The 14,770-nt window shown below is 40.6% G+C and overlaps 1 protein-coding gene across 1 annotated transcript in view; it reads right to left on the bottom strand.

Annotated features, from left to right (window-relative positions):
• Window positions 1–459: 459 nt before the first annotated feature.
• LOC126061707 (zinc finger CCCH domain-containing protein 18-like) overlaps window positions 460–14,770 on the bottom strand; it is a 96,644-nt gene continuing 82,333 nt past the window's right edge. Inside the window, exon 3 of the mRNA XM_049858462.1 lies at window positions 460–502. Within this exon, the coding sequence (XP_049714419.1) occupies window positions 497–502 (6 nt within the window). The 3' untranslated portion in view covers window positions 460–496. The remainder of the gene's footprint in view (window positions 503–14,770) is intronic.

A 14,770-nucleotide genomic window follows, 5' to 3' on the forward strand; every position in this document is an offset into this window, starting at 1 on the left:
TTGGGTGGCCTACAGAGTAGACAAAGAAAAGTGTCTTAGAAGGCTTTTCTGCTGGAGAAGCCTCAGTAGGAATGCAGCCAAGTATAAATTATAATGAATAACTCCATAATAAAACAATACTCTGGTTCAACCCTGAATTCCAGAGTGGGAGAAAATCTAGAACCTCCCTCCTAGGGCTTGCCCTAAGTTATGGAAAACTCCAGGGACTTACGCAATCTGAAGGGGATGCAGTCAGTGTGATGCCCAGTCTGAGCAGGAAAGACTGTCCTGCTGTCTTCTCTGCTGTCAGCTCTCAATTCTCAGTTCCATCATTCCCACTGAGGCGCAAGCCAGCACAACAACACTGTGGTAAGATCAAGTCCAGCCTTCATGAATCAAAATCACTGTTTTATTTTTCCTCTCAAGGATCGGGACTATCTTTTCAATCACTGGTACACAGATTTTTTGTTTTTCCCTCCTTTGTTCAGACAATATGGGTTGATCACTTCTAGGAAGCTCAGATCTAGAAACACAAAGAAATAATTTACAAATCCAACTATCCTGCTACCCTTCTCCTCTCCCCCCACACACAGACACTCATTTGACAAGTCTTCTTTATTCCTATATCTGAAAGCCTGAGTATGTTTTGCTTCCTTGGCAATAGCACTAGATTAGCACTCAGGTGGCCAGGCTTTCTGGTTTACTCCCTGGAAGTAATGCTTCTTTGTCTCATGGTCAAATTACCAACCCCACTGCCATCCCTACTTCCGAGGTCATCCTTTTTGTTGGCGGAATTTTGTTACTCCCAGTTGTAGAGCTGAGGACCCTGTTTCCTTGCTGACTGTCAGTCAAGGATCATTCTTAGCTCTTAGAGGTCACCCATATTCCTTGCCAGGTGTCCCCCTCCATCTTCAAGCCTTCAATGGTGCAATTAATCTTTCTCATGGTTCCTATTTTGGTAAGTGGCAACGAGTCACAGTTGCCCAAGATAAAAATTTGGCCATCTTTCTTGACTCCTTCCTCTTCCTCATTGTCCAAGTGTGTTCAATTTTATCTCCATAATATTTATCAAATTTATCTACTTGCATCATCCCAGCCATTATTCTAGTCCAAGTCACCATCATATACCATCTGATACAGTCTGCAACATCTTAACTACTCTCATTATTCTCTAGCTCTCTATCATCCAGACTTCATGCTGCGCCAGAATGTTTTTTTCTAAATCTTGGATCTATTCTAATTTTTTTTTTTAATTACCTTTTTGATTCTGTATTGACTTCAGGATGAAGATCAAATTCTTTAACATAGTTTACAAATGCCATTCCTGATCTGGGCCTTATTTATCTCTCTGACATCATCTCTTGCTCCTTGTTCTACCCCACCCTCAAAACATTCTCTCTCTTTACTCCAGCTTTTCAGAACTACTTTTCTTTCACCCAACAAGCCACATGTTCTCTCATTCATCACCAAACTTTTGGACACAGTTTCATTTTCCTGGAACATTTCACGCTCCTCATCAACTTTTGCAGGTATCATTTTAGAAATCTTGTTTCTAAAAAATCATTCCTGGCCTCCCAAAAGTTTCAATACTACCATTATGCTGTACTTACATAATCATTCTACTCATCAGGATCTACCATAATTGCCCATTTTTACCCTTCATTAGATTATACCTGTTAAAACCCATTGCCATCAAGTAGATTCCCACCCATGGCAACCCTGTAGGACAGAGTAAGAACTGCCCCATAAGGTTTACAAGGAGCAGCTGGTGGATTCAAACTGCTAACCTTTTGGTTAACAGCCTGCACTCTTAACACTGCGCCACCATTAGACTACAGTATAAGTCTTTAAGGTAGGGGCCAAATCGTGTTCTTTAAGGTATCTCCAATACTTAGCAAATACTAAGTACTACATTAAAAAAAAAAAAAATGAATGAATGAATTTGTCATCAATTTTCACAGGTTGGTTCCCCTAGAAAGGATATGATGACGGAAGTTAGGAATGCGAATGATTTATTGGGGAGTAACACCTGTGAAGCAAAAGGGGAGAAAGCCAGGTGATCAGAGGAGACAGCAGGCTAAGATGCAGCCTTGGCAATGTCTCTGCCTGCTCACCAGGGAGCATGGAGTAAAGATTGCCCATTGAAAAAGTCCCATGTTGGGCAAAAATGGCTAGATCTTGTATGCCTTGCTTAGTCATTGGCCGGGGGCGACTCCAAGAAGAGTGTGATCTCAGCTCGAAAGCTGAAGTAGACTCTGAAAAGCCAAACCCTGGAGCTATCAGCTGAACGGTACTCCTGGTAGCTGGTAACAAGTCCTTCCTTGAAGGGAGATCAGAGTGGCACATCTCTGTATTTGCCACCCCAGTGAAGGCTTTCAAAAGAGTATGCCTTGGACTTTAAAAACAATATCAAACAACGGGCTCCAAAATTAGTTTGGGCATTGGCAACATCATTGGATTAAGTATATTCCTCCCAAGGTGAACTAGTTTTGAGCAAAGGGTACTACTTGAATACATCAGTTCTGTCATATTGCTTTTCACAAATTTATACATGGAGGTAGTCTGCAGGTTATGAATAACATCTTTCCTAAGTTTGTCTTAAGTTGAATTTGTAGGTAAGTCAGAACAGGTACAAATCATTCCTATTTTGTGTCAGTTAGGCAAATGTCTTAGTATATAGCCTATACTTTACCTTTCTATGCATATAAAACACTTAAACACTTCTAAGCCATGCAATATGGGCGTGTCGCAAAGTAGTGCATGTATTCGTTGTTATGAAACACTGTTTTTAATTCAATTTTTTTAATATAATAGGCTTTATGGCAATTCATTCTTAAGTATGAGTTGTCCGTAAGTCAGATGATCATTGCTCCTACATATACAGAATTTTTTTTTTCCATTTCATTAGCATCAAGTATTTTTGACCCAACATTTATCCTTTAACCTCATGTATGGAAATGAGAAAGATTAAATTATTATCATAATATGATAACATAAACTAATTTTAACTTATTCCAAATAAAGTTGTGCAAAATATTGATAATTTAGTGATAATACTTTAATAAACTGAGTGGTGTGAACAAATCCCACTGGATATAATAGGAAGAAAATACATGCATTTTTGCTTTAAGCAGTTCATGTGTACATTTGGCTTATTAATTGTAAATTCAAAAATAAGTTTAATAGAATAGAAAAACAATTTTACTAAATATTCAGAAACCATAGGTAATAAAACTAAACACAAATATTTCAGGAAAATATTCTAATGAGGCAAATTATTTCATAGGCCCTAAATTAGAAAGGAAACCCTGGTGGCATAGTGGCTAAGAGCTACGGCTGGTAACCAAAATATCGGCAGTTCAAATCCACCAGGAACTCCTTGGAAATCACATAGAGCAGTTCTACGCTGTCCTATAGGGTTACTGTGAGTTGGAATCGACTCGAGAGCAATGGGCTTTGGTTCTTTTTTGGTAGATTAGAAGATTCTATTTTAAACATGCTGTACGGAAACACTGCACCCATATTACATAAGCAGCTTCCGTAAACTTAGCAACTTATGAAGCAAAATAGTTCAAATATTCTCAGAACTTTATTCTCAACAATTAGCCTTTTTACACTCTACTTCTTAAATCATCTCTGTAATTTATTAAGTCATTTTTTGAAACTATAAATGCTTGGCTTTTGTCCACCTTGTACATGTACTCAAATTTGCCTCTAAAAGGATAGATTCCATGTCTTCCCACATGAAGAGAAGATTCTATGCATTATCTACAATATTCGGAAGACAAAAATTGTGGGTGGGGAAATGGGCAAGATTCATTCAATCCAATGAGCTTGGACTGAACAATGACTCTGTGCAGACATCTGTACATACCCCCTACCAGGGTACACAAAGCAGAACCTGCCACCTAGTACAAATTAGTGAAGCATAAAAAGATACATATAGAAACTTCACCCACAAAGAAACATATAACAGTGAAGAATGAATGTGGTGTACACATGAGCCTATCTGAAATAAGAGGTTTTAACAAAATAATCTTCTTAAATTAATGGCCTCATCACAAAGGACAGAAAAGAAGTTTCCTTTAAAGGCTGTGGTTGAAAAATAGATCTTAACATCATCATCAAGGAGCCCTAGTGGCACAGTGGTTAAGTACTTGACTGCAACCTAAAGGTCAGAGGTTTGAAGCCACCAACCATTCCATGAGAGAAAGATGCGGCAATCTGCCTTTGTAAAGCTTTACAGCCTTGGAAACCCTACAGGGCAGTTCCGCTCTGTCCTCCAAGGTTGCTATGAGTCAGAATCACCTTGACAGCAGAGTTTGATTTGGTATCATCATCGCCATAATCACCATCATCAACAAAAACGATTGGTATGTTGCTATCAGTTCAGGATTATCCTGCCAGATTCTCTGGGTTGTTCACATCTCTACAAGCCATACCACCTCTTTCAGACCCCTAAGCTCTTACCCTAGATTACAAAAAAAAAAAAAAAAAGACCAATCCATTGCTGTGGAGTCAATCGCGGCTCAGAGCAACCCTCTAGCTCTCCAGTTAATGGTTAACTTCCTCCTAGAGCAGCAACTATGTATCAGAAGAACGTTCAGTCATCATTTATTGAGAGCCTACTAGGTGCCAGACTCTCGAAAAAAATCATATCGACCCTCACGGAGGTAAACTTCTCCTCCACAGCACAAAGCAATTTACAATTGAATATGCTTGTGATTATTAAATCCAAAGTTTGTGTGATTATTCATCTGGCCCCCGCATTACACTGTAACTTCCTTGACACAATATAATGTAGTGGCTAACTCACATACTGCCTGGGTTCAAATCTTGGCTCTGCCACCTACTTGCTGTGTGACCTTAGACCAGTTACTCAGCCTTTGTACACCTCAGTTTCATCATCTGAAAAATAATAATAGTACTAATAGTACCTACCTCTTAGGATTATTGTGAGGATTAAGCAAAATAAAGTCGGTCAGTCCTTGGTATAGTGAGTGCTCAGTAAATGTTAGGTATGTTCAGGACAGAGGCCGTTTCTTTTTTACTCACCAACTAGTCCTTCTAACTGACACCCACAGTGAAACAAGTTAATAGAGCATGAAATTGGCACTGAAAGCACAGTTGAATTCTTCAATTCATTCAACAAAAATTGGAGTGTCTACTATGTGCCAGGCACTCTTTCACCCGCTGGGGGGGCAGCGATCAAGAAAACAATGAAAAATCCCTGTTCTTGTAGAGCTTATGATATAACGAAGGAGCAAAAGACAATAGGCATAATGCATGTGGAAGTGTTATCATACATTAGTAGGTGACAAGAGCTAGAGGGCAAAACAGGAGACTAAGGGAGATTGAGAGTGCAGGAGAGCAGGTTACAAGTTTAAACAGGGTGGTCAGGTTAAGCATCCTTGAAAAGATGCCATTTGAGCAAAGACTAAAAGGAAGTAAAGGAGCAAGTCATGCAATTATCTAAGTACAGCATGCTGTTGTCATTGCTGTTGTGTGCTATTGAGTCGATTCTGACTCCTAGCAACCCCATAGGATGGAGAAGAACTGCACATAGGGTTTCCTAGGCGATAATATTTATGGGAGCTGATGACCAGGTCTTTTCTCCCTTGGAGAAGCTCGTGGGTTCGAACCACCAACCTTTGGGTTAACAGCTGAGCTCTTAATCATTGTACTACCAGGCCTTCTTATACATAGAGCATAGCCAGTGCAAGGACCTGAGGCAGGAGCATGCCTAGCCAAGGAACAGCAAATGGACCAGTGGGTCTGGAGCAGAGTGAGCAAAAGGGAGAGGAGTAGGAGATGAAGTCAGAAGGTTAATGGCAGGGTGAAGGGGGGAAGCATAGATCATGTAAGGCCTTGTAGATCATTGTAAGGGCTTGGGCTTTTACTCTGAGTGAAATGGGAGCCACTGTTGAACAGAAGAGTGGCATGATCTGTCAGATTAGATAGATGATAGGCAGGCAGGCAGAGAGAATTAAGGATAAATCTCGTTGTTTTCTTGAGAATAAATTGGATAAGTACGTGGAGACAAGTTAGACAGCTGTTGTAGTAAACCAGGTGAAATGGTTTATTGTACCATGATGAACCATGATGATAGCTTGGACCAGAGAGATAGCAGTAGAGGTGGTGGTAAGTGGTCAGATTCTGGATGCATTTTGAAGGTAGAGTCATCAGGATTTCCCGACAGATTGAAGTGAGTCAGGACAAAAAGAGGGACTGAAGGATAGCTTCAAGGCTTTTGGCCTGAGCAACTGAAAGGAATGAAGTGAAGAAGACTCTGAGTGGTCAGTATTGGGGGTGTCTTAGTTATCTAGTGCTGCTATAACAGAAATACCACAAGTGGATGGCTTCAACAAACAGGAATTTATTCTCTTACAGTCTAGGAGGCTAGAAGTCTGAATTCAGGTTGCCAGCTCCAGGGGGAGGCTTTCTGTCTCTGTTGGCTCTGGTGGAAGTCCTTATCATCAGTCTTCCCCAGTTGGGGAGCTTCTCAGCACAGGGACCCCAGGTCCAAAGGAGGCAGTATTCTCGTGGCTCTTGTTTCTTGGTGGTATGAGGTCCCCTTGTCTCTCTGCTTGCTTCTCTCTTTTATATTTAAAAAGAGATTGGCTCAAGATACAATCCAATCTTGTAGATTGAGTCCTGCCTCGTTAACATAACTGCTGCTAATCCCATCTCATCAACATCATAGAGATAGGATTTACAACCCATAGGAAAATCACATCAGATGACAAAATGGTGGACAATCCCACAATACTGGGAATTGTTGTTCTTAGGTGCCATCGAGTCCGTTCCAACTCATAGCAACCCTGTGTACCACAGAACAAAACACTGCATGGTCCTGCACCATCCTCACACTGGGAGTCATGGCCTAGCCAAATTGATACACACACTTTTGCGGGACACAATTCAATCCATAACAGGAGGCGAGGAAGCCTGAATGTTTAGTTTTGGACAAGTTAAGTTGGAGCTATCTATTAGGCATTCAGGTAGGGAAGTTGATTAGGCATTATGGACTTCAGAGGAGAGCTCATACGGGATTTATGAACATAGTGTATCATTTTAAAAAGTCATGGTGTTATATGATATGGGCAAAATGCTATCAGAGCTCAGAACAACTAGTTCTGTCAAGGAAGAGACCTAAGAGCAATGAGCAGGATTCCTAAGTGAAGAAGGGAGAAAGGGCATTCCTGAAAGTGGGAAGATCCAGAAAGGTCCAGGGAACAGAGAGAAGCTTCAGTGGTTGAAAGGCCAAATAAGGGAAGCAGAGGGGAGAATACTGAAAGGATGATTAAACTTGTTGCCATTGAGTCAATTCTGACTCACAGCGACCCTATAGGACAGAGTAGAACTGCCCTGTAGGGTTTCCGAGGAGTGGCTGGTGGATTTGAACTGATAGTCTTTTGGTTAGTAACTGAATGCTTAACCACTGTGCCACCAGGGCTCTGAGAAAAAGATTATAGGGGGCTAAACCAGGGGGAAGGAGCCCTGGTGGCATAATGCTTGGCTGCTAACTGAAATGTGGGCAGTTCCAACCCACCAGCAGCTCCACATGAGAAAAGAACTATCAATCTGCTCCTGTAAGGATTACAGCCTAGAAAACCCTATGGGGCCGTTCTCCTCTACCACACAACAACAACAAACTAGGGAAGGTTCAGGATGCAGAGAAACTAACATTACTGCAAGTAGCTGATATATTCCCAGTGCTCTACTATTTGCTTAAATGTTGAATTTTAGTTGTTTTATAACCACTTAAAATAATTCTAGGAATTGAGAGGTTTCTAATGAAATCAAATCAAATATATCCGAGAGGGCAATAAATTTGATCCACTCCTGATTTGCTGAATCTTTACCCATAATTTGAATGTGGTGAAAGAACAAGCGTATTCTTTACCACCCAGGGCATTTTTCCTACAGCCAGTTAGAATTCTCTCGGAACTGTCTTCCCTGAAGGAGAAAACCATATGGAGGAATTGGAAAAAGATGTCTTTTCGATTCTTTTGCCTTTAATTTATTCAGTAGATATTTATTTTACTGAGAGCCTTCTATGTGCCAGGCAGTATTTTTTTTTTTTAATAATTTTCATTGTGCTTTAAGTGAAAGTTTACAAATCAAGTCAGTGTCTCACATATAAACTTATATACACCTTACTACATACTCTCACTTCCTCTCCCCCTAATGAGTCAGCCCCCTCCTTCCTTCCAGTCTCTCCTTTCCTGACCGTTCTGCCAGTTTCTAACCCTCTCTACCTTCCCATCTCCCCTCCAGACAGGAGATGCCAACACAGTCTCAAGTGTCCACCTGATACAAATAGCTCACTCCTCATCAGCATCTCTCTCCAAACCATTGTCCAGTCCATTCCATGTCTGATGAGTTCTCTTCAGGAATGGTTCCTATCCTGGGCCAAAAGAAGGTTTGGGAACCATGACAGCCGGGATTCTTCTAGTCTCAGTCAGACCATTAAGTCTGGTCTTTTTATGAGAATTTGGGGTCTGCATCCCACTGTTCTCCTGCTCCCTCAGGGGTTCTCTGTTGTGCTCCCTGTCAGGGCAGTCATCGGTTGTGGCCGGGCACCATTTAGTTCTTCTGGTATCAGGATGATGTAAGTCTCTAGTTCCTGTGGCCCTTTTTGTCTCTTGGGCTCATAATTATCTTGTGACCTTGGTGTTTTTCATTCTCCTTTGATCCAGGTGGGTTGAGACCAATTGATGCATCTTAGATGGCTGCTTGTTAGCATTTAAGACCCCAGATGCCACACTTCAAAGTGGGGTGCAGAATGTTTTCTTAATAGAATTTATTTTGCCAATGGACTTAGATGTCCGCTGAAGCCATAGTCCCCAAACCCCTGCCCTTGCTCTGCTGACCTTCGAAGCATTCAGTTTATCCCGGAAACTTCTTTGCTTTTTGGTCCAGTCCAGTTGAGCTGACCTTCCCTGTATTGAGTATTGTCCTTCCCTTCACCTAAAGTAGTTCTTATCTACATCTAATCAGTAAATAACCCTCTTCCACCCTCCCTCCCTCCCCCCTCTTATAACCACAAAAGAATATGTTCTCAGTTTAAGCTATTTCTCAAGATCTTATAATAGTGGTCTTATACAATATTTGTCCTTTTGCATCTGACTAATTTCACTCAGCATAATGCCTTCCAGGTTCCTCCATGTTAAGAAATTTTTCACAGATTCATCACTGTTCTTTATCGATGTGTAGTATTCTATTGTGTGAATATACCATAATTTATTTATCCATTCATCCGTTGATGGACACCTTGGTTGCTTCCAGCTTTTTGCTATTGTAAACAGAGCTGCAATAAACATGGGTGTGCATATATCTGTTCATGTAATGGCTCTTAATTCTCTAGGATATATTCCGAGGAAAGGGATTTCTGGCTTGTATGGTAGTTCTATTTCTAACTTTTTAAGGAAACGCCAAATCGATTTCCAAAGTGGTTGTATCATTTGACATTCCCACCAGCAGTGTATAAGAGTTCCAATCTCTCCGCAGCCTCTCCAACATTTATTATTTTGTGTTTTCTGGATTAATGCCAGCCTTGTTGGAGTGAGATGGAATCTCATTGTAGTTTTAATTTGCATTTCTCTAATGGCTAATGATGGAGAGCATTTTCTCATGTGTCTATTAGCCGCCTGAATATCTTCTTTAGTGAAGTGTGTGTTCATGTCCTTTGCCCAATTTTTAATTGGGTCGTTTGTCTTTTTGTGGTTGAGTTTTAGCAGAATCATACAGATTTTAGAGATCAGGCACTGGTCGGAGATGTCATAGCTGAAATTTTTTTCCCAATCTGTAGGTGGTCTTTTTACTCTTTTGGTGAAGTCTTTAGATGAGCATTAGGTGTTTGATTTTTAGGAGCTGCCAGTTATCTAGTTTCTCTTCATCATTTTTAGTAATGTTTGTATTCTGTTTATGCCTTGTACTAGGGCACCTAATGTTGTCCCTATTTTTTCTTCCATGATCTTTATCGTTTTAGTCTTTATGTTTAGGTCTTTAATCCACTTGGAGTTAGTTTTTGTGCATGGTGTGAGGTATGGGTCCTGTTTCATTTTTTTGCAAATGGATATCCAGTTATGCCAGCACCATTTGTTAAAAAGACTGTCTTTTCCCCAACTAACTGACACTGGGCCCTTGTCAAATATCAGCTGCTCATATGTGAATGGATTTATATCTGGGTTCTCAATTCTGTTCCATTGGTCTATGTGGCCAGGCAGTATTTAAGGTATTGAGGATACAAGCGTAGAAAAGAAAAGAAAAGAAAAGAAAACGCTGCCCTCATGGGACATGTTTAATAATTCTCCAGCTCCATGATTCTGCCCGATGACCCATTCAAAAGGGAGAGCTAAAAATTTGAGCACTCCCAAGGATTAGTCTTCAAGTTAAAAATAAGTGAGCTGTTGAAAATTTTTTTTGGTTGTTTGCTTTTTTGTCTTTTTAATTTAATCATTCAATATAAAATATGAACCAGACGATGAATTTGACTGTTTTCTAGAACATCAACACATAAGAAATCAGGGTGGAACATAATTCTTACAAAAATTCTCTCTCTGGGGAGCTCCCTGGGAGAAACTGCCAGAATAAGAATTTTCTAGTTAACACAAATTAAAAAAAAAAAAAAAAAAAAATGGAGCTGCAGTCAACATGGCACTCTAGACAGATGCACTATGCTATCCCTGTGCAGCAAAGACCCAAAAACCTAAGTAAAACAGAGTATAAATGTCAATCCTGGAGCCCTAAGCATCTAATGAAGAGATAAAGAACTACACCAAGCACCAAATGGAAGAAGAAACTGAAGGAAAACAGAGAACAAGGAGAGATAGGGAGTGGAGGTCCCCTGCCAACTAACATGTCACAGGCCGCCATTTTGGTGCATAGTCAGCAACAACCCTGGACAGGGAGTACAGGAAGCAACTTCATGGAGCTCTCATTGGGAGACAGAGCACCTAGTAACCACAGAAACATGCTTTCCCACCCCTCATTCTTCTGCGCCACATGCCAACCCTACTCCTTCCCACTGGGTCACACCTTGCCACTCAGCTAGAGAGACACTGGCATGCAGTCACCCCAGGTCTGCCCCACCCCCACTTGCCAGCTCCTGCGGAGCCATTTTTTTCCCTTTCTTCCTTTTGCTTTCTCCACCCCCGCTCCTTCCTGACAGACCATGAAGTGGCACTCTTGAGAGCTACCAGCCTACCATCACCCTGGGTCCACCCCACACCCACTTGCCCAGCTCCAGCTTCACCATTTCTTTTTTCCCTTTCCTCCTTTTCTTTCTCCATCCCACCTAGCCCCATACCCCATCTCTACCACTTCACTCCAGGCCATGTCACACCAAATTGTGTAGAGAGACACCAACAAGCCACCAACCTGGTTTGGCCCCACCCCTACCTGCCAGTTTCTACTGTGCTTTCTCTTTTTCCTTTTCCTCTTCTTCTTTCTCCCTCTCATCTTACCCTGTACGTCACCTCTACACCTTCCCACTGGGCCACATCACACCACCATGACTAGAGAGCTACCAGCCCACCATCAGCCTGGATCCCACCCCACTCCAATCCACCAACTCCAGCTGGGCCATTTTTTCCCCCTTTCTTCCTTTTGCCACCTCTACGCCTTGCCACACGGCCACACCACACAGTTTCAGAGAGCACTGGCCTGTCACCAGCCTGGATCAGCCCCACCCCCACCTGCCAGGTGCTGCCACGCTACTTTTTTCCCTTTCTTCTTTTTCTTTCCCCCTTCCACCTAGCCCTGAACACTGCTTTGCCCCTTAATGCCAGCCACCAGATCCACCCTGCTCCCACCTGATAGCCACCCTTTTTTTTCTCTTTCTCTCTCTTTTCTCTTCTTTGTTCCCTTCACCATGCCCTGTATACCACCCCCATTCCCACCAGCCTTCATCGTGCCACCACAGCTACAGCATCCCTGACTCAGGCCTGCCAGCACCCCAGGCCCACACTGCCCCTCCCTTCCACCCCTCGACCAGTTGCTGAGTGGAGGGAAGTAAGCCCATATCACTCCCAGTCCGACACTTCACCTATCTGGAGATGGGCTGTGAATGCTTCCACATCACTGGACCAACATCAGGAGGCAGACAGCACCCACCCAGCTTGCCCTCAGCCACCTTGCCAAACCAGTGTACAGTGAAGCATGCTCACCTGTCTGCTGCTGCTCTGCCCACCCAGACAAGATGGTGAGAGCTATCATGCCCACAGATAAGCAAGCAGCAAAGCATGCCTGGCCTGCCAGCCCTGCCATATCAAAAAAAAAAAAAAGGATGAAACAAATGAACACACAATCAACAAATGCAGAAAATAATACCTTAGTGTCTTGAACAGAGCAGACACTATCAAAACATATAAAAAAGCAGAAAAACATGGCTCCAGCAATTGACAAAAACAAAGAATCTGATGACGTTCCAGTAGAAGAAAAGGCATGGGAACTACCTAATATGAAAATCAAAAGACTGATATTTAGGGCTCTCTGAGAGATTAGGAAAGAGATCAAGGAAAACACAGACAAAACCATGGAAAACACAGACAAAACCAACAAAAACAGCCAAATCATGAAAAGCACAGACAAAGCAATAGAAGATTTCCAGAAAATAATACAAGCACAAAATATCAAGATAAATAAACAATTAAAAATCATACAAAAACAGCAACTAGAAATCCAAAAGATAAACAACAGAGTTTCAGAAATGAACAACTCAATAGAAGGCTTTAGAAGCAAATTTGAAACAATGGAAGACAGATTCAGTGAGATTGAGGACAAATCTATGGATATAATTTTGTTTAAGGAAAAATCAGAGAAAAGAATGAAGAAAAATGCAGAAAACCTAAGAATTATTTGGACACAATCAAGAGCAAAACTTGTGCATGATCGAAGTTCCAGAACAGGGAGAAAAGGGAAAACACACAGAGAAGACTGTTGAAGATTTGCTGGCAGAAAACTTCCCAAATATTATGAAAGATAAAAAGCTAATCATACAAGAAGCTCATGAACCCCATATAAGACATACAAAAAAGAAAGTCACCAAGACATATCATAATCACATTTGTCAAAACCAAAGACAAAGAAAGAATCCTGGAAGCAGCTTGAGAAAAAAATGGGGAAACAAGGCTAACCTCTGATTACTTGACAGAAACTGTGAAGGCAAGAAGGCAATGGAGCGACATATATAAAACCTTGATAGAAAAAAAACTTCCAATCAATACTAATATATCCTGCAAAACTGTCTTTCAAATGAGATACAGAAATAAGGACATTTCCAGATAAACAGAAATGAAGGGAATTTGTAAAAACCAAACCAAACTTACAAGAAGTATTAAAGGGAGTCCTTTGGTTAGAGAACCAACAACATCAGACAACAACTGGAGTCTAGGACACAGGACAGCATCAGCCAGGTACCAACCTAGATAAAGAACTCTCATTAATAGAAAAAGCTAAAAGACTTAAAACAGGGATGCAGAGATGACAATCTGTAAATGACAACAACTTCAAAGCAATACAAAGTAGAATAAATAGTGTAGGTATAGAATTTTCAATTGCAGAGGAAGTCAAGGCAATATTAAGTAAAAAAAGACTAGTTCAAACTTAGGAAGAGAAGGGTAAATTTCAAAGTAACCACTAAGAAAGCTAACAAACCTACTCACCGGAATAAAAAAAGAAGAAAAACATAAAGTCTCAGTAAACACAAAATCTATAATAATGAGAGATAAGAAAGGAAAATCCATAAACGAAAGGAACTCAGCACACGAATATAAGAGGAACAAAGAAAATGTCAGCACCACAAAAAAAAAAAAGCAGAATATTACAGCAGTAAACTCATTACCTATCGATGATCATCTGAATGTAAATGGATTAAATGCATCCGTAAAGAGACAGAGAGTGGAAGAATGGATTAAAAAAAAAAAAAAAACACAACCTATCAATATGCTGTCTACAAGAGACACAACTTAGACACAAAGACATAAAATATCAAAAATAAAAGGATGGAAAAAATACATCAAGCAAACAGTAACCAAAAAAAGGCCAGGAGTTTTAATACTAATCTCAGATAAAATAGACTTGAAGGCAAAATGAACCATAAAAGACAAAGAAGGACATTATATAATGATTAAAGGGACAATCCATCAAGGAGACATAACCTTAATAAATATCTAAGCACCAAACAAGAGGGCTCCAAAATACATAAAACAAGCTCTAACAGAACTGAAAAGAGAAATAGATAGTTCTGCAATAATACTAGAAGACTTCAACACAAAATTCTCTGTAATGGACAGAACATCTAAAAACAAACTCAAGAAAGATACAGAAGATCTAAAGTCCAAAATCCTGACTTGATCTTAAAGGCATCTATAGAACACTCCTCCTAACAGCAGCAAAGTGTACATTTGTTTCCAACACACATGGAACATTCTCCAATATAGACCACATTTTAGGCCACAAAGCTACCCTCAATAAAATCCAAAATATCAAAATAATACAAAACATTCTCTCTGATCACAACATCACAAAAGTAGAAATCAATAACAGGAAGAACAAGGAAAAAAAATCAAATACATGGAAACTGAATAACACCTTGCTTAAAAACAACTGGGTAATAGAAGAAATCAAAGAACAGCCAACGTCATTCTCAATGGAGAGAGACTGAAAGCATTTCCCCTGAGAACAGGAATAAAACAAGAATGCCGTTTGTCACCATTCCTATTTAACATTGTGCTGGAAGTCCTAGCTAGAGCAATAAGGCAAGAAAAACAAATAAAGGATATCC

The sequence above is a fragment of the Elephas maximus genome, chromosome 18 (assembly GCF_024166365.1).
Source record: "Elephas maximus indicus isolate mEleMax1 chromosome 18, mEleMax1 primary haplotype, whole genome shotgun sequence".
NCBI classification, from domain to species: Eukaryota; Metazoa; Chordata; class Mammalia; order Proboscidea; family Elephantidae; genus Elephas; species Elephas maximus.